At 40.9% G+C, this 26,167-nt stretch overlaps 1 protein-coding gene across 9 annotated transcripts in view; it reads left to right on the top strand.

Annotated features, from left to right (window-relative positions):
* The window catches only part of Klf12 (KLF transcription factor 12), a 650,091-nt gene that overhangs the window by 390,068 nt on the left and 233,856 nt on the right, over positions 1–26,167 (top strand). For 5 of the 9 annotated variants that reach the window (XM_052732584.1, XM_052732582.1, XM_052732586.1 and 2 more), the window contains one exon: positions 109–198. The exons of the other annotated variants lie outside the window; for them this stretch is intronic. In XM_052732584.1, coding sequence (XP_052588544.1) covers positions 109–198 — 90 coding nt within the window. The remainder of the gene's footprint in view (positions 1–108; positions 199–26,167) is intronic. 9 annotated transcript variants of the gene reach the window in all.

Below are 26,167 nucleotides of genomic sequence, written 5' to 3' on the forward strand. Positions count from 1 at the left end.
ACAGAATTAGGTTAGCAGTACTGAAGGGTTGAGGATGAAGGAAGACCACCCGGAGATGTCCTCTTCTGGTACTTCAGCACTGAATCTTCCTCTCTCTTCTATTCTCAGAATCTCAACACCCTTGAGAACAGAATGCTAATGCTTGATGGGATGCCGGCAGTCAGAGTCAAAACAGAGCTTTTGGAATCTGAACAAGGGGTAAGCAGAAATCTCCACAGATGCCCCTTCTCATGCCTGGTCCATTTACTTCCAGAGCAGCATTATCTCTTTGTCCCCTGCCTAAGGAATCACCGAAGCTTGATTCTCACTCACTTGTAACCTTAAACATCTGTGTCCCCTTTGGAGTGAACAATGTTCTGAAACTAGGCCTTCTTGATGACCTTCGGAGACCCCCCCTGGCTGAGTTAAAATTGCTGCTTGGAATGCCACTGAAACCAAAGTAAAGAGAAAGTATTTAAAATAAGGTGGGAATATAACTCCTCAGTGTGAGGTTCTAAATTAGAAAATGACAGAGAACAGGCATGCAAATATTATTGTTGGTTAAATGGAATTCTTTTTTATTTGTATCTAGCTCTTCTCCCCATTTTTGAAATTTTACCAGTTCTAGGAAATGGTTGATGAAGTTGGGACAGTTAATGTGAAAAGTACCCACAAGCAAAAAGAAAACTATTAACAATACATAGCTAAACTCATGAATGAGTTTGTGGATACAGAAAACAGAGTATCTAGGAACACAGATTTCATATGAGGGCACATAGGCCATTTTATTATTGGTGACATTTAAATCTTCATTAATCAAAAACATAAAGCCATTGTAATAGATTACAATGGTGTCTGACCATGGTGTTTAAAGAAGAAATCACTATATACCTGTGTGCACACTGGCTACAGACCTTATGACATTGCCACCACTCAGGCAGCCCAGAAAAGCTAACTGAAGGATATGACTAAATCCACAATTGCCACCTTACTAATGTGTGTCCTAATAAAGAAATCAATGCTAAACATTAGTAATTTTGTAGTTGAAGAATCCAAAGAAATTTTAAATATAAATAAATAGAATCTCAAAAGTAGAGGATAGAAATCAGTGTGGTTAAGTCCTTATAGGACCTCTCTTGGGCCTAGCATCTTAATGTTTCATCATCTTTGGAATGGCTCCTGAGGCTGTGGACCTGTAGTTCTTTTCAGTTACTTCCACATCCCTATGCATTACCTGGCTGTGTGCAGCATCTAGGCATCATTTCTCCTTCTCAGTGCAAGCCTGTGTTTGAAACAGGTCTTGGTTACAGCAGAGGATATAAATAAATACCAAAGGATTTATAAATAAATACCAAAAGATGTCACTTCATCTTTATATCTGGCATTGAGTTTTGTAAGTCTGAAATGAAATGTGTAGAGAATGTCCAACACTTAACAATCTCCAAACACTATACTGGAATAAGGTCTGCTCAATGCTGACAGAGCATCATGATGGGAAACAAATGCACAGTGACCAGTGGTATCGGTTCATAGACAAGATTTCGGGAAATGTCATGTGTTCATATGTAGTTTCCAATCAGGCTCATTAGGTTAACTTTCTTGATCCTCCAGAACATGCAAGTAGCTCTAACCTTGATTAACCTCACAGCAGGAAGGGTTTGGCATTGTTTCTTTAGCATTCTGTGGTCTCAACTCATTTCATAAAACCTTAACTCCTGTCATGAGTCTACTGAAATGAATCTCTGTGTGGTCTTTCTGTATCATGATATAGGTAGGAGAGCCTTTTCTTGCTGATAGGGGAGAAAGGGGAAAAGGCAGTCTATAATTCCCAGCATCCCTTTGATCTCACAGTACTTTCTTCAACATGAACAACAATAAGTCTATTGAAATGATACCTGTTAGAGAAAGGCAAAAACTACAGAAACTCTTAAGCTATGGTGTGGGCCAGGGCTCAAAACCAGAGGTCATCATCACCATCCTGAGTCTTTAACAATATCCAGGGAATTCTTTCTACTTTTTGGTCATTTTTCACTTTCAAGGTAAGCTTTGCATGAAAGACTCAGGGTTTTCAGGAAATTAAGGCCAGTATCCACAAAGTTTTACAGTGAGCAGGAATTGCATATCATGTGATTTAGAGAAAGTTCTGTTTGTCCTTAAATGTAGACAGGAAAATGTTGTGGGTTCCCAATTATTAATTAACTCCTGTTCATTGAAATCAATTTTGTTCTTTGTGATTGGAGCTGATGTTTCTCCCCTACCACTAATTTAGATTGCATGTGGTGGAGGGAAATAGACCCTTTGTTTTGCTTTATCTTGGTATGTATTTCTTAACTGTATGGTTGGTATAATCCTCTTTTCTTCTTCTGTGGGAAATCCTCAAGAGAAATGGCCTAGAGTGTTTAGTGACATGATTGTGACTACACCGCTTCAGAGAAAACAATACTCTGTAGTACTTCAAGTCTCCTTAAAAACAGATAAAATTGGCCTGGTGGTGGTGGCGCATGCCTTTAATCCCAGCACTTGGGATGCAGAGGCAGGCAGATTTCTGAGTTCCAGGCCAACCTGTTCTACAGAGTGAATTCCAAATAGCCAGAGCTACCAGAGAAACCCTGTCTCAAAATAACCAAAAAAAGAAAAAAGAAATAAAATCTAAACTTTTAGTGATTTTCATTTTAAGCCACTTTACTGGAAATCATGGGGTGAGTTGTGTGTATACTGTATGATTTCTGAATCTCAGACATATTTTTAGAGAAAGACAGAATTTTGAAGATTTCCTAACTTTTCCTGATTAGAAGCTGACTGAAGTTTAATTTGTCTTAAAATGTAAACATGTTAGAGAAATTTAAATGAATACTTGCACATGCAGTTATGGGGTCTTCAAAATGTCAACATTTCCTAGTTACCTAGAACAAATATTGAGGAAACCCTTCTAGATGGTAGCAATGTATAAGGAAGCCTAAACTTGGTACCTTCATTGAATCTGTAACAGCCATGTCTCAAGACACCTTTAAGATACACTCATAAGCCTTAAGTCCTCTGAGGAAGAAAGTGGGTTTTGTTTCGTTTGTTTTGTTTTTCTAGGCAACATGTTAGAGATGTTACATGCACTTTCTGTTTCATGTACCATGGCTGGCTATCTTCTTTCTCTCCTGCTTGCTCTAAATAGTCCCTCGGGTGTTCTCCTGCTATCCGCTGGTCTCCGCCTGTCTCCCATCCCTCCTAGAGAATATTTCAAGGGCCTAAAGGAAGATGTGGTAGATAACTGAGCTGTGGGGGACTGAGTGTGATTGACAGGACTGGTACCTGGCTGAATAAACACCTGAGACCAGCATCCAACTCACCTTAATGTCTTTGTGTTTTACTTCCACACACAAATAGTTTCACTGGTGGTTGACGTTAGAAATGCCTTTCCTCTCCCCTTGGCCTTTTCAGATCGCAGAATATCAAATAACAAAATTGACCATGGCTAAATCTCTCCCCTGGGAAGTTCTGTCTGCCATTCACTTAAGGAATTATACGTATGGATTTTGATTGTTTTTGGGTCAGAATGCAGACACTTAGAGGGCAGGGGTTATTTCTTCTATTTCTTCTTTGTGTCTCTTATTGGTTCCCAGGGCATGACATGTGCTCAGTTTATACGTGATTTATCCAATGCCTATCTATTCTAACCAGCAGGTTTTATATATATATATATATATATATATATATATATATATATATATATATATCCAATCAGTTGTTTGCTAGCCTGTTTTGTCTACCTCATATGATCACTGTGGACACGAACATGGCATCACAAATATCGGACTCTCATATTCTCATAAGTAGCAGAGGTCTTTGGTAGCCATGTGAACTGAATTGGAATAGCCACATATAGGCACTAGCTCCCTCTGTTCAGAGTTCCAAGGCTCATCCTTTTAGTGATGTTGATGATCAGTACATTGTCCTGTGACTTCAGCTTCCTTCAGGACATGCTGCTGAGCAGTCTGTGGCAAGGGCATGCGCTCTGATGATATACTTCGGGGGCACAGCAAGGAACTAGGGAATGACTTTGTCCGTGACTTCTGGTGCACATACCCCGCTGTTATAAGAGCTTCCCAAATGCTGTCAGCCTTTGGATGTTCCAACATGTTATTAAGCAAAGGAGGACAGCAGGAAGAGAGTTCTAGAACTATCATACTAGAGAGGAAGCGGAGGGGCTGCCTCAAAGACATAAAATACGACTTTATTCCTGGCCCCGCAGTTTACCAGCTTGAGTGACTTTAAGCGGTCCCTTCTCATCTCTGGACTTCTCTGTCCTCATCTGTGTAGTGGGGGTCCTGTGGGGGAGAGCCTGCTTCCCAGGCTTCCTCTGATATCCTATGATCTGAGAAGGTCAAGGGGTGAGGGAAAACATTTCTGATGGGAGATTTAACTGGCACACTCCAGATGAAGCTGCGGAAGCCAGCCACAGAGACATTGAAGTGAGTCCTATGTGAGTTCATGCGCTTATTCCACCAGATACCTACCGGTCCTGTCGTGCTCAGTACCCCTCAACCCAGTTGTCCTCAGTGGGGAAGTGGTGTACCCCCATCCTCACAGTCACCTGCCTGCTTGTGCTAGGTGCTTAATAAACACCCTCCTCCGGGAAGAAAAGGCCCAAGCTTCCAGGGCAGTTGCTGCGGTTTTCATGAGGTTATGTTTTCTTTTTAATAGACACTTCGACTTCTAAGTTACTCTGTAATTCAACAAATAAATTTCAGGTAAATCTCCAATTGCAGGCCACCCTCCTGCCCTTGACCTTAGTATGTTGCTCAAGCTAAGCAATGGCTCTCCCAGGTAGCAATATCCTCAATCCTCTTTTTGCTTTCTATTTCTTGAGACAAGGTCACACTGAGTGGTCCAAACTGGCCTTGAACTCACTGTGTAGCTCAGGGAGGTCTTGAACATTCAGACTTCAGAGTAGCTTGGAGTACAGGCCTGCACCCCCAGTGTTGCTCAGAGCAGAGGTCCTTATGAGCATGAGTATTCTAGACATGGGGGGGAAAGGACAACCGAGTCTTGATGATTTCCTTTAAGACAGCTTGCAGGAACTTTTACAGAACGTTCTGCGGGACGCTCATAGCCCAGGGCTGCGGCTATTTCTGTACACAAAGACCCGATGAGCACAGCGCAGCAGCTATAATGGAGGAGACCTCTTCCTTTATGGTACTCATTACTCCTCATCATCTCAGCCCAGGAGCTCATGAATAAGCAGGGCTCGATAAACAGTGATTCATTCAGACACTGTTGCAGGCGAGAGCCTGTGTGCCACACTGCACAGGGGGGAGGATGTGGAGATGGCGCTGTTCTGAAAGAGACCTCAATTCTTGTACTTCCTAAAGAAATACAGCCAGATGCGAGTACTGTGGCTGAACCTGGAGACGAGCTCTGGAATTTATTTAAGGCACACAATCATATTACAATTCAGCGGCAGTAGGGAACAAAAAACCAACGACAAGGCCCACTTTTTCCCTTGGTGAATGACTTTGTTTAATTTTACATTAAATCTTTAATGTACATCTGTGTGTAGAGGCTTAGTTAGATACGGCTACTTTAATGACTTGTCGGATGTGAGGAAGGGGCATTTATTAAAAATGCCCCTCGGGTTGCTCTTTAACCAGGTCTCACTATTTCCTCTCCCACTGTGGAACAGGGGCTGGCGTTGCTGGTAAATTGGTAGATTTATCTTAGAGATATGAATTTACTTATCATTTCGTATCCGCTGATGACCCGCAGCAGAGATCTTTTGATCTGTAGTGAAATCCGGACGTGTCAGTAACACGGCTGCAAAGCGGGGCACACACGGAAGATGTGATCTTGTTAGTGTGAGAAGCCGAGGGGCGGGGGGCATCTACACTCACAGAATTCGTGTTTTTAGGGAAGAGACATCCTCTACTAAAGATGCAGAGTTGGTCTGAATTTAATAATGTCAGAATGGCCAATAAATGTATTAATAGAAAGAATTGAAAATCAATGAGCTGTGATAGTAATTACAGATAGTACCCAAGGGAAATATAACTGAAGCACAAATCCTCTCCCACAGGGCCTGCCCTGGGCATGGGATGAAGTTGGTGATTCTGTCTTTCCTCCTTCCCTTTTGCTAGGGTCTTCCTCCTTCAACTTTATTCTTTTGTCTTGCACAGTCCCAAGCCCCCACCCTCCCATTATGCTAGAATGGTTCAAGGTTCCCACAGATGACCAGTTGTCTCTGAAGACTCATTAAATGAGAACAGAAAATGTGATCCTTTCCGAGAGATATTTGCATTTTTATAGGGTCAGTGCATTAGAAAAGGGGATATTTCTTAAAGAAATCACATGCTTTGAGTACATTTCAGGATTTTCAGGAGAGGCAAATTAACCTTCCCAGAATTTTGAGCTTGTGCAAGATCATGGTCCAGTCTGCTTATCCTTGCAGGAGCTGTAGACATATTTATACTGCAAAGCATGGATTTGTCTCTGTCTAGATATGTTTTCTTGGGCTGACATTTGCCCGCTGATACCGTTTATGAAGTGCCTCACAGAAATCTCCTACTTAACCCTTGGAGGAATTGTACTTCTGACCGGAAAGATTAGCTGCCGTGGAAATCGACTGTCCAACACAAACGGCTGGACAACCAAACAGGAGAATCCTGTTTTTCACCTCTTGTGCAGGAGGCAGTGACCCTCAGGAGAAGATTAAAGCCAGGGGAGCTGTGTTGTTGCATTAGCACTGCAAAGCAGGGGGAATTTACTCCACAGGGCATGCAGTGTTCCCATGCTAAGCAGAGAACAGAACCTGGAGAGGTCAGGAGCTGTTTTGAGGGAAAGAATACCAGAGGAGGTGGAGTTGTTCCAGAGTGTCTTCACAACTGTCATCAAAGCTTTTGGCTGGATTATTAGCTTTCTGCCAAAGAAGAAAGGCACACATCTACCATCTAGAAGGCCAGAGCTAAACGATGCTTGGAGCACATGTGTCTGTATAAACCACAACGGAGAGCTCTCCTGCAAACATAGGTCCTAGGAGAGCCCAGAGACACCAGGCTTAATGATGTGCTTGGGGCTAGCTGGTCTTAGAACCATCAGTTTGTGTCTGTCATGATCAGCCTGGGATCAGCCCCAGAGAGATCGGACTGGTCTACATGTTGCTCAGCCCTGTTCCAGAACAAAAACCACTCAAGAGGAAGTCACTAAACTGGAGCACTAAGTAAACTGAAAATGTCTGGTGTCCGGTCAAAATTGGTACAGACACAAAGAGGGAGGAAATCCAGATAGACACACCAAAGGCAAGCATGGATCAAGACTTACCTAAAATTGACAGTAGTGACCTTCACAGTCCAGGACCTTAAAACATTTGTATCATCTCATAAATATGCTCAAAGATTTTAAGGAAAATATGAATATTTTAAGATTAAAAAAGGAAATAAAAGCTAATTTAAATTACCCCAAATGAAAAAATCTGAATATGTAAACATAACATACTGCAGAAAAAAGAATATTGACTCTATATACACAGCAGAAGACACTAAAATGAAGCACAGAGAGGACTAAAGCTTGAAAACAAAACACAGTCAAGGAATAATACGACGGTGTCTAACATAGGTGCAGCTGGGCTTTCAGGGAGTTTGCAAAAAAACAAACAACAACAAAAACACTGTTCAAATACAGTGGAAACTATAAACCCATAAATCTCAAAAAGTTAAGAGAAAGCCAAGCATAAGAAGTCACAGCAAACACACTGTCCAGTTACTGTGAACAAGTAAGGGAAAGTCTTAAAAGCAGGCAGAGGAAGGGTGAATGTGCCGGTACATGCCTGTGACCTCATCATGGGGAAGTGGAGGCAGGGGGGATGCAGAATGTAAGGGTGTCCCCTGCTGCGTAGTTAGTTTGAAGTGTGAGTATTTCACACCCATGAAGAAACAAAACAGAAGAACCAAAAAGCATGCAGAGTAGTGTAACTGAAGTTTTTCTGTGTCCCACCTGGCCCATGGTCAGGACAAATCTCTCTCACCTGCCAGTCCTGCAGCCGCTTGGACCCGAGTAAACACACAGAGGCTTATATTTATTAAAACTGCTTGGCCATTAGCTCAGGCCTAACACTGACTAGCTCTTACATTAAAACTGACCCATAATACTTATTTATGTTTAGCCACATGGCTTGGTACCTTTTCTCAGTTCTGCCTTCATATCTTGCTTCCTCTGTGTCTGGCTGGCAACTCCTGACTCAGCCTTCTTTTTCCCAGAATTCTCTCTGCTTATTCCACCTATACTATACTTCCTGCCTGGCCAATCAGTGTTTTATTTATCAACCAAATCATAGTAACATACATTCACAGTATACAGAAAAACATCCCCAGCACTGTGTGGAAATATACCACATTTATATGAAGGAATAGAAATCAGGCTTCTTACTGAATACCATTTGGAATAGAAGCAGAAGGGAAAGGATGTTAGATGGGAGTTTAGGGGCCTAGGAAAGTGGCTTAGTAGTTAAGAATGCATACTACTCTTGCAAACAACCAAAATTTAGTTTCCAGTACCCATGTAACTCTATCTCTGGCATCTGACACCCTCTTCTGGCCCACATGAGCACAGCAGCACTCATGTGAGCAAACACACACACACACACACACACACACACACACACACACAGAGACACACAATTTAAAGGAAAAGGAATTTGGATCTAAACAAGGAAATGTGCACCTGAAATGATAAATTTGCATAAATTAAAAACAAATATTTAAAAAGCTTTTGAGACTAGGGAGATTGTATGGCAGTTAAGAGTGCATACTGTTCCTCCAGAAGTCCCAAGTTCCCAGTAACCTTCTTGTCAGCTCATAACTCGTGCACTTCCAGGGGATCTGGAGGCCTCATATGGACCCTGTGTGCACTGTGCACATACCTCTAACCCTACAATATACACAAAATTAAGAACTTAACATGTTTTCTATTTGACCTCTTTAAATGAGTACAGTAATGAGGCACTGTGGTGTGTACTAGACTGGCTGAATGGATAATAACAGCATAGAGAGGGGGAACTGAATACAGTACACATTTAAATCCAGGTATAAGAAGAGATCCTGAGTCTAGCTAGAACAGATGCATAATACTTAGTGCAGGACCGTATTTTAAAAAGCCACTCCAAGGAAGCAAGTCATGTTTTTCCTGGATATGTAGTATTTAAGTCTCATTGTTTGACATACCAAGAGAATTTTTGAATACACACACACACACACACACACACACACACACACATACCATACAATGTCTCTCTCTCTGCATTTAAACTTATAAGGGTGGATTTTGTTGTTTACAAAGTGAATATGTGTATATGTGTGTAATATAATCTATACCTATGTATCTTCACTTTTCAGAAAATTGTACCAGGTTATAATTATATAAGTTTGCTAATGTGGAGAAAGTAAGGCCATATTTATGTCATGAGCAAGCTGATTAATCCTTTTGCCTTAATTTTTTCTACCGTATAATGGGGATGATAATAAAAAAGAAAGGAGTTTGTGTAAAGAGTTTATATACGTAATTATAACATATGCTGGCTCTTCTTTCTGCCTGTGATGTCCTGTCTCGTCTCTGTTCTTTTATTGCAGTCTTTTAGATGGCAAGTTCCAACACAAACACCTTCTTTCACAAAGCATTTCCATTGATCTCCTTGTTCCTGAACTTTCAGTGCATCTTGTGTTTAGTCACTACCCAGTAATTTAGCAGTTAATTGAATTCAATTCTGTCTTGTGTTCATTAACTCTTTTTAGCTTGGTTTCAGTTGAATTTATTAACCAAGTCTCAGAAGTGGAATATGTTGTTAGTCATGAGTCCGACTTGAAGTAGGTCTATGGTTTATTTAGAGACCATCTTCATATTAACTTCTCAGTAGGAATATTAGAAGGTGAATAAAGGATCCCATGTTGCTTACTTCTGTTTTCTTGACCATTTATAAGATCTCATGCAACACCCTTAGTCTTCTTGCTGTAATCATGCTGTAAATTAGAATGATATCTGCCATTTAGCAATGGTCATGTAAGTTCAGGGTCACATAGCACTCTGTCAAAACCAGCTGTGTTCTATCTTAAAATGATACTTTTCTGTGAATCTAAAATACTGTTTAACAAATGCTAGAAAGACCCTAAGGGAAAGTCACAGAATGATTTTTTTTTATTTTAGACTTTGCAGAATCATGCCCAAGATTGTATTTCCTGAAAAATGCCTGTTGAAATCATGTTATCTGTTGATTAATTTACTGAAAATGCTTAAGCTAGTCTAGTTTCTTTGGTGCTGAAAAGTACTTCTGGCTTCTGAGTCTGCAGAGCCTAAAGAAAAAAAATGGCAACAGGGATTGCATTTTGACTCGGTGTCCCTCGTGGAATTCAGGCTGCTGCTTAGTGTGTTAATCTCTAGCATTTTCATCAGTTCATTGAGCAGATAAGCAGGGTATTAGGAGCATGATGCTGCACAGGACAAATTGAGAAGATAATGAAAACTCTCCTGGGAAGCCCAGGGATGTACAATGGCCATTGTGGGACTGCAGCTCAGGCCTGGAACCCTTAGCCACAATCTGAAGGGGTAGCCACCTATATATGTTAAGTGCTGGCGCATATGCCCATCAGGATTTTCCACGGGACTATAAGTACATGAGTCGACTGTGTAAGGCCATAGAATACTCCCGGCGTGAGTTAGTGCTGGCATACGATTTAGGTAGATATGGGGCTGCGGCGTCTTACTGGTAAAAGTTTAGACCGATGTAGTGAAGGGATGAAAGGACACTCTTGATGGTGTGGAAGTGATGTGCAAATGAATGTTCACCTGTGGACACATGGCCTGTCCCTACCCAGGCTGCCTTCTGACAACAGGCTTATTTTACTAAAAGAAGATAGTTGTCCTTTTGTTTTTCTAAATCACTTATTATTGTTGTTTCATATTTTATGTGCTTGGATGTTTTGCCTGCATGTATGTCTATGCATCAAATGCATACAGTCATCACGAAAGCTAGAAGAGGGCATTGTGTTCCCTGGGACTGGAGTTACAGATGGGTGTGAACTGCCATGTGGGTGCTGGGCATTGAACCTGGGTCCTGGAAGAGCAGCCAGTCCTCTTAACCCCTGAGCCATTTCTCCAGCCTTTATTCTATTTTTGTTTTGACTACAGCATTCTATTATTTTTAGTGTAGAGGAATAATGTTGGCCAAGTCCTGATTCTGAGTGGTTGCCACGAGAGTGGTCATTTTCCACATCAGTAGGAAGACCCTCCGCAAGGATGGTAAACTGATCCTCGCCTTTCCCATCTCTTCCCCACATTCTTACATGTGCAGCTCTTTACTTCTGAATCCTCAAGCCTGTTCACCTATTTTAGGATTCATTTAGATGAAATTGGAATTATTGATATTTGTTCACATAAAAGCTGTGCTATAGTTAAGTGGTTAGACATCTGGACTTCATGCTTCATTCCCCTTCAGGCTCCTTATGCCATCCCATTTGTCTCCTACGACTTTGTTACAATTCTGTGTAGATGGTTTGGGAAGAGGCCAGGGCCTTTCTCTGGGCCATGGATCTTATGGAGCCAGAGAGTCGAATGCTACTCTTTGATGCTCTCAATTGACTTCCCAAACTGGGAGAGCGATTCTACAGACCCTCTGTTTAACTCAAATCCTTCAGGGCTATAGCTGTGCCCTGCGTTTTGTCTGATTCTCTATAACTGCAGTTGTTTGACTGATTCAAGCACAGAAACCACATGGGCTTAAACCCACACAGTTAACTCTGTGTCTTGTGGATTATGAGTTGGAGGGGTGGAGTTAGACTCACTCTGCACAGTAAGTTATTGTTACGTGTGCTGCCTTGGATTCCTTGTTAAGTATTTATTAAAATGTACTAAAGGAATATTGAGGCAAACACACAGATGAGAACCCTGAACGCCCTGGAAATTATGTGTATAGTTCAGCCTTGGGAGGATATAGTTCAGTATATACTTCCTTGTTCAGAGTTGGCTATGTTACCTCAAGCCTCCCTGAGCGCCTGTAGCCAGTTAACAGTTGATGGGGGGAGACATTTTCTTCGGTGGCTTAGCCATGGTTAAGGAATCTGTGTTCCTGTAAAGAGGCTCCTCTCCATGCTTATGTATGAAACTGTAATGAAATGTATTATGTCATTAAAACAGACACAGAAAGAGAGAAGGAAGACTATGGGAGAAAAAGGGAACTAGCTGGAGTGGGAAGGAGATGAGAGGTTAATGGTACTGGAAAATATGACTGAAATACATTATATGAGGATGTCCCAGTGAACTCCCTTATGAACTAGCAAACTGCAGTGAAAGAGTTTTCTACAACCATACCCGAGAATCCTCTGCACATTTCTATGTCCAGTGCATGTTTCTGAACACTTCCTGGAATATCATCAAAGGAGGCTTATATTTATTCATTGAGCAGCTAGGGCTGGAGTCTTACCAAACATTGTGATCATCTTTCACAAGAGAAAACAGAAATTTCATTGTACTCAGATTTGGAATATAGTTCAGTAATCATTTGCACTGAATGGTCCACATGCTGGTGTTCCTGTATGGGGTTGATTAGTACACTGCCCGGTTATGGTGGTGTGAAGAGATGTCAGTCTGGGCACTTGAAACCTGGGGAATGAAGTACAGTGTTTATCAAGACACCGTCAGCAGGAAGTGGCTGCCCTGTGTTCTAGGTTCCACCCTAGACTTGCTGGAGAATCTCTGGGAATAGAAGATAACCTGAGTTTCAGAAATGTCTAAGTGTGTGCTCTCTAGGGCAGCATATACACTCTGTCTGAATGGCAGATCAGTGTGGCACAAGGATGACATGGCAATTTGTGCGACGTTCCACATTTTTAACTTACATTATTGGCATATTGTCATTGGCCTAGTATCTTACGGGAGTAAGGGAAGAAGGGAGGGAGGGATGAAGAGAGGGAGAAAACAAGGATAAACTGAATTTCTGAGCAAAGACAAGGGCCTGTTTTAAAGGTTCGCTAAGGCTGATTGCCTGATTCAGTGACTGTGGAGAGTTCCATGTTACAGGTTCAGAGCCAAAGTTTCTCAGGCTGCACCCCTTAGGAGCCTTTTATGGACCACCTTTGTGTTTGACCTAAATACTTGTGACTATGAAGTAAGATAATTGTGAAATGTACAGACTACTAGCTTCCACCAAACCAAGGGCCAAGGATGTCACCAGAGATATCAGAGATTTCTCTGCCTTCCTCATTACCTGCCTGATTTTCCCACCAGTGCGTTTTAAAACCACCCTTATTTATGAGTTTCTTATTTCAGTATACAATTATTATAAATGTGTTATGGCATGGAAACATGGTATTTGCAGCTGCCTGGGCCATGGTCACTCACATTGGGCTTTAGAATAAAATACCTTTATTCTCCTTGAGGTGCCATCTGTGTGCACATGGCCAAAAGGGAGGGGAAACTCAGTTTCCAGGTGAGTCCTGTACTTGAGGACTCTTGCAGGTCTCAGTACAGAATGAGGGAATGTGGACCCTGCCTCATTCGCTCTCTGCTGCCTGTGACTTCTGAGGCCCTGCTGGCGAATGTCACAGAACCTCTTTTGTAAAGGAACACTGTAAGGTTTGGCATCACAGCTGCGGCTCTTGGGAAGTCTGCCCTGGCTTAAGGTTTGGTCCAGGTAGAGCAGCCAGTGAGCAAAGCCATCAGTACCCAGATGTCTTAGGGCGTTTTATTTTCTTTTATTTCCTTGTATTTGAAATCATTTAATAGAGGCATGTAAATTCCTGAACGCCACACATGATTCCTTCCAATGTCTGTGAGAGCTGTGAAGAAATTGCACCCTAAGTGGTGCGTTAAGTGTGGGGGGGTGAGGACTGCGCCACGTTCTCCAGCAGCCTTTGAGTTCCTCCAGAGCCACTGAATCGCCATTGCTCTGACCAGCACTGGATGCTGCTTTCCAAGGCGAGTACTGGTGGATCCGCAGCTCTGTGCTTGTCTTTGAAGTAGTAGTTCCTTTTTTTTTGTCATTGACATTTTATTTTACCTCTTCTCTGCTAAGAGAGTGAATGACTCATTTAGAAGTTAAAAAATACTTGAACTGCTTAAAATATTGATGTTCTAAGTGCCATAACTTGGAAGAGGAAGCAGGAAAATTGGCATTTAAATTATGTCTGCAAAGATTCCACATCTTTTGTAGAGCAGGAGAGTATCTATTGGAGGGAACCAGTCTGTTATGGAAGTCATCACCCAGAGCCTCTCTCCAGGTCTATGGTGCTTGACTCAAAGCTGCCTGAGGAGGAGGTTTGGGGGATTAATATTCAGCCTGTGCTCCCCAGGCCAATCAGAACCCTAGCACAAGATTTTGCTGGGGTATTTTTTCTAATCATTCATAAGAAAAGATGTCTAATTTCTAAGTTTTAAAGAAGTTTAAAAAGGGCATTTAGGTTATTTGACGCCTTACACAGTATCCAGAACAAATGTCTGAGCTCTCAACCAGTGTTTGTTTTTTTCCTGCCTTGAAATCTAAAGCTGTGTTTCCGTGACACAGGATCTGTGGGTTACAATGTAACTTGTACTCCATTGTTTCTGTCCCCTCTGGCAAGAATGATCAGAGTCGGCTTCTTCCATGGCTGTAAGAAAAGATAGATCCCATTCCTCCACCGCCAGCAAAACTAAAACAATGAGAAAGATTATAGGATCCTTTACACAAGCCCCGGTCACATTGCTATCCTTGGGAAGGATAACAGTATAAACAGAAACCAATTCTGCTGAAAGTAGACTGTGCATCAGTTCAGTCAAGTGGACACAGCATGGAGTCAAGTCTATCAGCAGTAGAAAATCCTCCCGTTTTGTATTGCCTAATGGCCATGTTTTCCTGAGGATGTTCACACACATGAAACAAACAAGGCAGAGGCGGGTGGAACAGATTATATACAATTAAAATTCTCTATTTCTTGGCACCCCAATACAATAGAGTGTTCCTTAGTTTTGAGGCTACTTTTTCCTGTATAACCGTTAGGTGCAAGCCTAGTGATAACCTCTCATAATAGAGATATCTCTTTTGATCTTTAACAACTCAGGAGTGGATTCCTCCTTTCTGAGGGCAAGGGATAGAACACAGATGAAATAACAAAAAAAGAAAGAAATCAGCATCATCCAGAAGGCATACAGTATGGGTTGCAGTAGGGATGTTATTTGGTCCCAGCGGAGACATTTTTAAAGTGTTTAAGTAGCTTCAAAACTTAGGCTAAAAAATTTGAGATGGTGTTGGGGATGCTTTTGAAAGTTGCAGGGCAGCAGAGACCAGTGTTTAGGATTTGTTGAGGTTCTTTACCGTGGACCACTGCATTTGAGTCTTACTGCAGCTGTTATTTTTAGTGAAAGAATTCAGTCTCAGAATGTGGGTCTGTCTGAACCAAAGCTTTGGAAATTCCTTTCCAGTGTATACACACAGTGGAAAACGCTAGTTTGGGTCCATTTTCTGCTAGACGTAAAGATAAGAAATAATATCATTGGTAATATTAATATGAGAGTGTTCTTAGCCTGTAAGTTCTATCAACTTGTTTGTGGTATGCCTTGGTTGTGCTCAGTGTGGACCGGGGGAGAAAGATGACATGGAGTGAGCAGTTAGACATAACCATAAGGGAAGCTTCCTTGCTAGCGTTTATTTTGGAATGGATGGAGAATTCTTCCAAGGGGTGAGTGTTCTTTAACTTAGAGCAAGTATGGAGACAACCATGGGGAAATCGATCACACAAATCATTAAACACTGTGACAACTTTGGATGGAGAGTTAAAAGGCCGAGTGGACAGGGACAGACAAATCTGCCAAATGCTTTGGATTGGGAAATGGAGAAAAGGAGATTTTCAAACATTATTCAACATAGCTACATCTTAGTTCTTACTGTTTTGTTGAGGGTTTTGACTAAATACCTAAATTGCTTTTTAAATACTATACTGGCCTTTCTTTGAACAAAGTACAGCTGTGTTTCGCCCAGAAGGCTGCTTGCCCACACTTAGGATGTAATATATATTATATACAATAGATAGATAGGTAGCTATGGATAGATAGATTAGATAGATAGATAGATAGATAGATAGATAGATAGATAGATACAGATATAGATATAAATGAACAAACAGATGCAGACTGCACATACATATGTATTTGTTTATCTGGGTGTAATTACAGATCTACATATATAAATATATTTGTTCTTTGTGCATATTTTATGTACATACATATGTATCAGATAATTCGGATGTATGTTGGATATTTGCACATAAAAAATTCTGCATACACAAAGAGCAATCATACCTTACAGTGCTCACAATGCTGTATCACCCAGAATGAGTTTCCCAAACAACTTTGTGTTTTTCTAAATTTGAAAGGAATGACAGGGCAAAAATGGACCATCAGAAAGAAGCCGTGGCTGATGTATGGTGTAGACCTTCAGTAAAAAATGATACCATTACTGGTTCTGGGTGGATTGTCTTTCTATAAACTGAGGAAACTAAGGGGGTAAAAACAGAAGTCAGTGGTAATAGTGATCTGCTTGCCTATCACTTCTACAAGGACTCAGGATCTAAGGATTTAACAGAGACTGTTGGAGAGCACCCTGATTTACCAGATACACTGCACTTGAAAAATGAAAACAGTGCTTTCCAGCATTCCAACGCACTGGAAAGTGTTTTATTTTTCAAGTATATTCATTATAATATCCAGATATCTGGGCACATTCAAAAGAAATTTTAAGAATTGATTTATGACAGCATGGTATTTTGGAATATTATACTATATTAATAATATAGCTTGGAATTAAGAATGGATAAACTGCATCAAAAATTAAACACTATCTCATCTGTAAGGGCAAATTGTGAAATGCCAGTCAGCTTGGACTCAACTGTTAAAGGGAGTTAATTTAGTCTTTTCTTTTTTTTTTTTCCAGTGGATTTTTGTTGTTGATGTTGTTTAAATTTTACTTTTTTCATTCTGGGTTTGGAATTTAGAGAAAGATGAGTTCCTTTGTCATATCAAGATGAATCAGCAGAGAAGATGCAGGGTATTTGTATGTAATCTAGAAAGATCTAGAAAAGTATGCCAGGATTTCCTGGAAGTTAACACTCTGCTGTTGTGTTACCCCTCACCCCATATTGATCTGATGTGTTAATCAACATTCTAGATCCATGCCAGTACTTGGGTGAGTCCTCAGGATTTGTTGGAGAAACACCATAACTTAATGTATAAATATGCTTACTAGTTTTGACTAGCCATTGGAAAATGGAGGAACCTTCCCAATACTGAGTACCCCCTCCTGAGCACAGGGCTTCCATGTTGGCACCTGATAAGCTTGTGACATTCCTCAGCTTCTCTCCAGAATCAGCCTGGTCTTGAAAGCTGTCAGTTCTGAGGCATTTACTATGTGTTCAATCCTCAGGAGTTTGGCAGCAACAGGAATTGGGAGCAAATGAGCCAGAATTAAAGAGCCAGGCAGGAGCAGTGTTGGGGACACCTTGATCTACAAACCCTAAGTGGCAGTTTGAGTTCTCTTAGCAATCCCAGGGATCTGACAGGAGAAACTGAGCATGGAGCCAAATACAGAACTAGGGGGTAGGACATAAATCCTTGCTGAGTGGCTGGGCATTCCTTCCTTTCTGGAGTAGGCAGTGCTTTCAAAGTTGGCTTTATATTAAGAGCTTGTATCCCATTGACCTGGAATTATGTCTAATTCTCATCTCCGATGCTGAACTTATTTGTGAGTTATGAAGTATTTTTAAATGTACCTAAAAATAGATCTGTATAGGAACTTGTGTACAGTACTGGAAGATGGTGAGAATGTGCCTTAAGGATGGAAGTATTTATGTAGCTTTCTACGTCAGCAGCTGGAGAATTGGATTATTCTAGTAGCAGTTTTCAGAGAGAGAGAGAGAGAGAGAGAGAGAGAGAGAGAGAGAGAGAGAGAGAGAGAGGTGGCAATATTGTCATGGAAACAAGTATTTGTGTAAGAGGAAGAAAACTTGCAAATGGAAGTTATATTGGGGAAAATAATGGAAGAGAAACTGGTAGTTTTAAGTTTTGATCAGTTTTAATTTTGTGCCCTAAGTCAACATTTACTTGGAAACTGCCCTGTTAGTCCTCTGCACTCAATGTTGTGAATGAACTACATAAAACAATAATAAATTTAACTGGATTAAACACTTAATAATTAGCTGCCTTGCTAGTGAACTAACCTATCTAACTAAACTATTTTATCAACCTATTGGTTAGAAATTATCCTGTTTAAATTTCCTACTATGCCTACTATGGAGGATGAGCTCAATAGATATTGTTTGATTAGTATTTTTATTCTTTTACTTTTATTAATTAACACATATTACATGGGCAAGGATAGTTCCTAGCCCTTTGTATATACTAGGTGTGTTCTGATTTGCTCTATTCACATCCTAATTTTGTTTTTAATAATGTCTTATGGATAGTAATGTGCACGACATTGGGTGCTAGATGCTACAACACCAGATAATACTATCATCTCTGACACAAAGAGAATTTACATTCAGAAAACTTGAATGGGTGTGCACAAGAGAATAAAAATGCACATTGTTTAATGTTTATGACTTTTTTGTTGATTAAGCACTATTAACAGACTCATTTCTTTTCTTTCAATCACCTCTTATGAGCTGCAACTGTCCTCTTCCTCCTTAAAAAAGAAAAGAGACTGAGTCTATCGGAAGAAATCATTAGGGTGCTACCCACAAATTAACGACACAGCATAGTTTGGCACCAAGCATAAACCAAAATCCTGGTTCTTAAATCAGGTGACCTTATGTTGTCCTAATATGTACATCACACACAGTAGAGGCAAGTCCAAAAACAGACTTTTCAAAGGGTTTTGTGCACCATTGTGTCTGGCTTGGATGATCTAGGAACTGCCAGAGCAGTGACTACTCATGTTGATGTTGAAAGAGCTAGTCTATGGATGGATCATTGTCAACATGGAGTGCAAGTCCAGGAACAGTATGAAGACTCACTAGCACGGTGTGTATAGATTTTATGGTAAAAGGTTCCATGTTGAATATCAGAGTATTGTTTACATTCATTCTGAGGCAGATAAGTAATTGAACACTCAAGAAAATGGAGTTTTGTCTTAAGTTAGGGCCAATCACATCCCAGGCACAGATCCCCTACCTGCATTGCATAGTACAAATTTTTTGAATCTCTTTCAAAAGGAACAGAGTTTAATCAAAGAGATGGCCACCGTTTGACACAATTGGATAAAGGAGTAGCCAAGGAATCCTGTGTGCATGTTCTAGTCTTTACTGTAACTGCTGGCCGCGTTTCACTGTTTTGTATCTAATTGAGGACACATGAAGTTCAGTTCAATCTAAGTGACAGTGCTATCATAGGAACTTACAGACATTCATTCCCTTACAGCCTGGAATACTAATGCCAAGATGCAAATCTTCTGATTCCTCATCTCCCATTTCTTTGTTAAATATTAATATATTAATTTATATGAACACTGCTTGCCACGAAAGCTTCTCTTCATCACCCTGCCCATCAAAGTTAAACGATACTACTTAAGCCTTCATTTAGGAAATAGAGGGCTCTTGCTTAAATATTATGATTGTAGTTTTATAGATAGAGAATAGGAAGCAAAGGTGTTGGCAGCATTTATTTGCATTGGCTTTATAAGGCACTGTGTGCTGAATATTGCATTTAACACAGTGACATTAATTCATCCACCATGGTTTTATACAGTCAGACTTAAGGCAGCTGAAGGGTAGCTGTGGGCAAAGGAAGTGACCTGTGGGCTTCTTCTGCTGTAGCAAGACACAGACTTCTCAGATGCCGCTTATCGTTGGACCTTGACTTCCAGCCAGTTTTGCTCAATAAATATCTGCTTTTAATGAGCTATTATTTTTATGAATAACTATGTAAGATTTTAATCACTAGAAGTTGGTGTGCTTGTTTCTGGTGATCTAACTAATTCTTGGATTCAGTCAGTGTGTTGTAATGAGTCTTTTTCTGTCCTAGTCAGCTCCCAAAGCTTAGCCTTAGCTTAGGCTTGTTTTTAACTAGCTCTTATAACTTAAATTAACCCGTTTCTATTAATCTACATTCTGTCATGCACTGCCCATCCTGTTTCATCTGGGTCTCTTGGCATCTCTCCAGTGCCTGGATTCATCTTCTGCTTCCTCTGCCTTTGCCTGGAAATCCCGCCTATACCTCCTGCTTAGCTATTGGCTGTTCAGCTCTTTATTAAACCAATTGCAACAATATATCTTCACACACTGCACAAATATCCCATAACAATGTCTGGGTTTTCATAAGCTGTTATTTTGACTAGTTCTATAAATATACAAAATCTTAGCCATTGTTTAAAATGATTTAACTTTTAAACCTTTGTATGGGATTTGTACATGTGTATGAATCAGCTCTTCTCCAACCGGAATACTGTTTATTTGCCTGTTTCCCACATCACATCATACTTTTTTTTAATTTGATAACTAAATCACTTTAGATGCCATAAGAATATATGCATATAAATAAGAAAGGTATCAAACATAGGTGTAGTTGATATATTGTGCACCCCAATAAAATTATCTGGGAATCAGAGAACAGAACAGCCACTATATTAAACATAGAGGTTAGGCAGTGGTAGCACACATCTTTAATCCTAGCATTCCAGAGGCAGAGGTCCATCCGGATCTCTGTGAGTTCAAGGCCACACTGAAAACAGTCAGGCATAGTGACACACACCTTTAATCCCAGCACTTGAGATCTCATGTCTTGCTTCGGAGAAACACACACTTTTAATCCCTGGAAGTGATGGCAGAAAGCAGAAAGTTATATAAGGCATGAGGACCAGTAACTAGAGTCTTTTAAGCTTTTAGGCTGTTAGCAGCAGTTCAGGTGAGATCCATTCAGGTGAGGATTCAGAGGCTTCCAGTTTGAGGAAACAAGATCAGCTGAAGAGTTGGCAAGGTGAGGTTGGCTGTGGCTTGCTCTGCTTCTCTGATCTTTCAGAATTCACCCCAATACCTGGCCCCAGGTTTGTTTTTATTATTAAGACCATTTAGAAATTCGTGTTACACATGGGCACAATGGGAGCAGAGACCCCTGTAAGTCAAGTTAGTTGCATTTGGAAGGTAAGTGATGATTGCCAGGTAAAGGATTTCTCAAGGTTACTTCTTCAGTCCATAGAGGAAGCTAGATTTCTGGGGGTAAAAATCACAGAAAAGAGAGTATAATTGAGCTCAAATCTCCCAAAAGGAAAAGTCCATCCTGATTATCAATTATCTGGGATGGCTGGGGGTGGAGATGGGGAAATTGAAGAGCAGAAATGGACTAAGAAGAGGAAGAAATGAACAAGATTTCTTTGCTATTGGGGGGAATCACAAAATAGGTAAATTTGTAAGCAATCAAGACTAAATTATAAGATGTTCAGGAGGCACTGGTTAGAAGAAAACCTTAGTAAAGAAAGTCAGCAAAATATAATCAACTAATCAAGTTTATGAAATCCAGCAGTGAAAAGGTTAAGACAGTCTAACATGTTGTGGACATGAAAGACAGAAAAATATTTGGTGCACACATATTTGGAACCACTAGGCAAAAATAATGAGTGAACTATAATCAATATTTTCAACTAATACTGAGAAAATATTGGTTGAATTTAAAGATCACAGTGTGCATATTTTCAAATACCTAGGAAGATGGACAAAGAATGTACAACTTTTTTTCTGAGTGTTTTGAAATTATCAGGACCATATATTAGTAGGTTTCATAAACTTTTAAAAATATATTTATACAATATACTTCAAAGAATGGTAAGCTTCTAGACAGATCCCAGCAGAAATAAAGACATTTAAAGATAAAAATTCTATGGCTTACAACAAAGGCTGTCAACCTATATACTGTGCAACTAAAAGATTGGTTTCTCTATTTTTTGAAGATTTGTTTATTTGTACTTTATGTGTTTTGCTTGCATATTAGTTCATATACAGTGTACATGCAGTACCTATTTTGGCCAGAAGAGAGCAGTGGAGCCCCGGAATTGGGGATGAAAGACTGGGAAATGACAGTTAGTAGCTGCCTTGTGGTGCTGGGAAACTTGCCCAGGGTCTCTACAAGATGTGATCTTAACTTCTGAACCACTTCTTTAGCTTCTGGTCTCTATTTCCTTAAAAAAAAAAAAAAGTTAAAAAACAAAGAGACAGGGGACATATGTAGCACATAATGTCTAAAATATTTGCTCTCTGAAACTTCAGAATAAAGTATATGCAGATCCCTTAGAAAAAACAAGAAGAGATCATTTGTAAGGTCAAGGTAATTAGACTGGTATTGGGCATCTCAAAAGGAACTTGCAGAAAAGGCTGCACTACAGACGGCTAAGAAACAAAGTATGAACCAAGGATTTTATAACCAGCCAGGTTATTTATGGAGTATCAAAGCTGTCAAAAACCAACAATTAACAACAATAACACCAGCTCTGGTGATTCCTAAGCTCAGGAGTTCTGCACTGCAGCAGCCCATCCCAGGACCTAACCAACATGAGTTTTGGCAAATGAGAGCACACTGGGTCATTTTTGTCAAGCCGGCGATAATGAGCCTTTAAGATGTTTTACTCTGAAATCTAAACTTGAAAAAACATGGTGTGTGAACAGAATAATTAGTATAAGAACGAAGGTGAAGAGTGGAGTCCATTTTTTGAGGTTGGCAGAAGTAAGCCAGTCTGCTTTGAGAATCAGTGAGGGACTTGCCATGGAGCAGTAGAGACAAAAATTGAATCCATTCCATGCATGGGTATGCAGCAAGTATCAAAGAGTTCTCACAAAACTTTTGACTGTCTTCTTCCTTTTGAATTGATTTGTTATTTTTTATTTGGTGTTTAAGGCAAGCCTCAAACTTGGTCTATAATTGAGGTTGGCTTTAAACTTCTAGTCATCCTCCTCGGCGCTTTCAAGTTCTGGGGTGACAAGCGTGTGCCACCCCACCCAAAGCTGCTGTTTATTTTTAGCAGAGAAATACTTATAAAGCTGTTTTCAATGCAATTACTGTAAATTCACGGGGCCGTGGTAAGCAATCTGGCGTATGCTGCTCAGAATGTACAGTTTTAAAGTCCTCACTTAAAAAGGTAATAGCTGAAAACCCACTCGAGGTAATATTTATATGTAAAGCTGCTCTCCAAATATAATTAAAATGTAAAAACTGTGTTTTACTTGGGATGTATAAAAGGCATATTCTTTCTGCCAAGTTCAGATCAGTTCCTGTGGTCGTTGCCAACAGGATTGCCCTCTTTCCTTTGCTAACTATGTCTAAGTCGTCGCTCTGTTTCTCACTCCATGCTCTGTGAGTGCTGTGGGAAGGAACGCTGCTCTCCTATTGGCCACTGACATGGTAGGAAGGAATGGATTGTCTTCCTCGTGGCTAGTCCTCAGAGCCTCTGACTACCTACGCAGAACCTCAAGCTAAATGGAGTAGGGACCATCCCTTTCACTTGATGACAGAAATAGGGAAAATCTGAGGACCAGCCTGGATTCCCACAGGTGGGATGTGCCTCTTAATGACTGTTGCAGGTTGGTTTTTCTAGAGTTTTCTCAAAAGTTGGACATTGAAAAACTGCTCTATCCTAAATCAATGAATAAAAAGTGATGTGTTGAAAGAGAGAAAAAGAGCCTATGAAGAAAAGAAAATGTAAAATAGGGATTGTAGCTGGAGTTTTTCTGCCTGGCCCACAGTCAGGACAAATCTCTGACACCCGCCAGTCCCAAGCCGCTCAAACCCGATCAAGTAAACACAGAGACTTATATTGGTTACAAACTGTATGGCCGTGGCAGGCTTCTTGCTAACTGTTCTTACAGCTTAAATTAATCCATTTCTATTAATCTATACCTTGCCACGTGGCTTGTGGCTTACCGGTACTTTACATCTTCCTTGTCCTGATGGCGGCTGGCAGTGTCTCCCTCACCCAGCTTCTTGTTCTCTTTCTTCTCCTCTCTTAGTCCCGCCTATACTTCCTGCCTAGCCACTGCCAATCAGTGATTTATTCATTGACCAATCAGCAACACATTTGACATATAGACCATCCCACATCACTTCTCCTTTTCTTTTCTTAAAAAGGAAGGTTTTATTTAACCTTTACACATCTCCAAAGTCAGCTTGGTATATTTGGGAATTTGGGCGTAGCTTCTCTTACTACTTCCTGCTGGAGGGGGGCGCTGTATCTTCTGGGGAAACAAAGAAAATTTTAGGATCATGGAGTAGTCCGTGAGGCTGTATCATCTGAGCCAGTTGCCTTGAAACGGTTCTGGATGTTGGATCATCTGGGCCATGGTGTCATCGGAGACCTTTCAGGTGGTCTTGGCTGGTCAAACCTGATGTGTCTTAATCTGGAACAAATCCATAGCCTCTTGTTTTCTGTGGAAACAAAAGAGACTCTTTTCCAAAGCAACATATCCTTACATCCAAATTTTGAAGTCAAAGTATCTTTAAAATATACATACTGGTTTAACTCAGCTTCCTTTACAATCAAATATCTCTCTGTAGTTAAGAATCCCAAAGACAACACAATCCAGACTCTCTGTGTAATAGTCATCTCTACGTGGCTTATTTTTTATATTAATTTTACTGTCTCTTTAAAGACTTTATTTTTTAAAACCATGTATTTGTTTCTATACTGTATATATCATCTTTTTTTTTTCTTTTAAGCCTACGTATATTTTACACACATTTTAAATTATTACATCTGAATCTGTCTTATTGTGAATCTATTGTTTTAAGCTGCAGCCTTCTAAGCCTGAAACGGTGCTGGTGCTGTGGCTACTGGCTCCGCCCACCTCAGCTTCCCAACATGGCGGCGGTATGCTTACCGCCAGCTCTGGGAGCCATCGTGGGTCTATGCTTTTATCCAAGCAGCGTGTAGCCCAGAAACCTTTTTTTTTTTGTACTAGCAAAGGCTAAATCCACAATGTAGCTTAATGTGCCACTTGCAGAGGCCTCATTCCCGCCATATGGCGGCAGGTCGAGCGCGCACGCCAGCAACCCGCCAGTAGCTCAAACCGGCAGCTGCCGCCCATTTGAGAGAGACAATTAGGAACTGTTTTTAGCTCCGTTTTAGAATCCTTTTTCTCAGTTTTTAGGTGGAAACTCTTGCCACCATGTTGGACGCCATTTGTAGCTGGAGTTTTTCTGCCTGGCCCACAGTCAGGACAAATCTCTGACACCCGCCAGTCCCAAGCCGCTCAAACCCGATCAAGTAAACACAGAGACTTATATTGGTTACAAACTGTATGGCCGTGGCAGGCTTCTTGCTAACTGTTCTTACAGCTTAAATTAATCCATTTCTATTAATCTATACCTTGCCACGTGGCTTGTGGCTTACCGGTACTTTACATCTTCCTTGTCCTGATGGCGGCTGGCAGTGTCTCCGCCTCAGCCTTCCACTTCCCAGCTCTATTCTCCTCCTTGTCCCGCCTATACTTCCTGCCTAGCCAATGGCCAATCAGTGATTTATTTAATGACTAATCAGCAACACATTTGCCATATAGACCATCCCACATCAAGGGATAGTTGATAATTCAGTCATACCACCAGCACTGTGCTCCTCGGTGTGACATGCAGTCCTGGGGATGCTGTTAGGAGGACAGGAACTGTGCTGGAAGAGCACCCAGGCTGAGGAGGGGGAAGGACATGTGTAAAAGCAGTGCATGCTGGGATCTGGAAGCAGAAGCTTACATGGAACCTAGCCTGCGTGGAGCCCAGGCTACAGGGTGGGCTCTCCGAGGACTCAGTGAATGAGATGAGATATGGTCACAAGTTAATGGCCCAAAGAAGTAGGGAAAGGTCATGAGAGAGTGAAGGCATAGGGAGATTGAGGAAGTTGTTGGACGTTAGAGGAGGAACAGATTAAAAGACTAAGATAGAAGCCGGGTGGTGGTGGCGCACGCCTTTCATCCCAGCACTCGGGAGGCAGAGCCAGGCGGATCTCTGTGAGTTCGAGGCCAGCCTGGGCTACCGAGTGAGTTCCAGGAAAGGCGCAAAGCTACACAGAGAAACCCTGTCTCGAAAAACCAAAAAAAAAAAAAAAAAAAAAAAAAAAAAAAAGACTAAGATAGAATTGTAGGGCGGGGGGAGATGGCTCAGCGTTCATGCATTAGCCATGTAAGCAAGAGGACAAGACTTAGGATCCCCAGGACTCAAGTGCATG

The sequence above is a fragment of the Peromyscus californicus genome, unplaced genomic scaffold (genome assembly GCF_007827085.1).
Source record: "Peromyscus californicus insignis strain IS unplaced genomic scaffold, ASM782708v3 Scaffold_12__1_contigs__length_115047231, whole genome shotgun sequence".
NCBI lineage: Eukaryota > Metazoa > Chordata > Mammalia > Rodentia > Cricetidae > Peromyscus > Peromyscus californicus.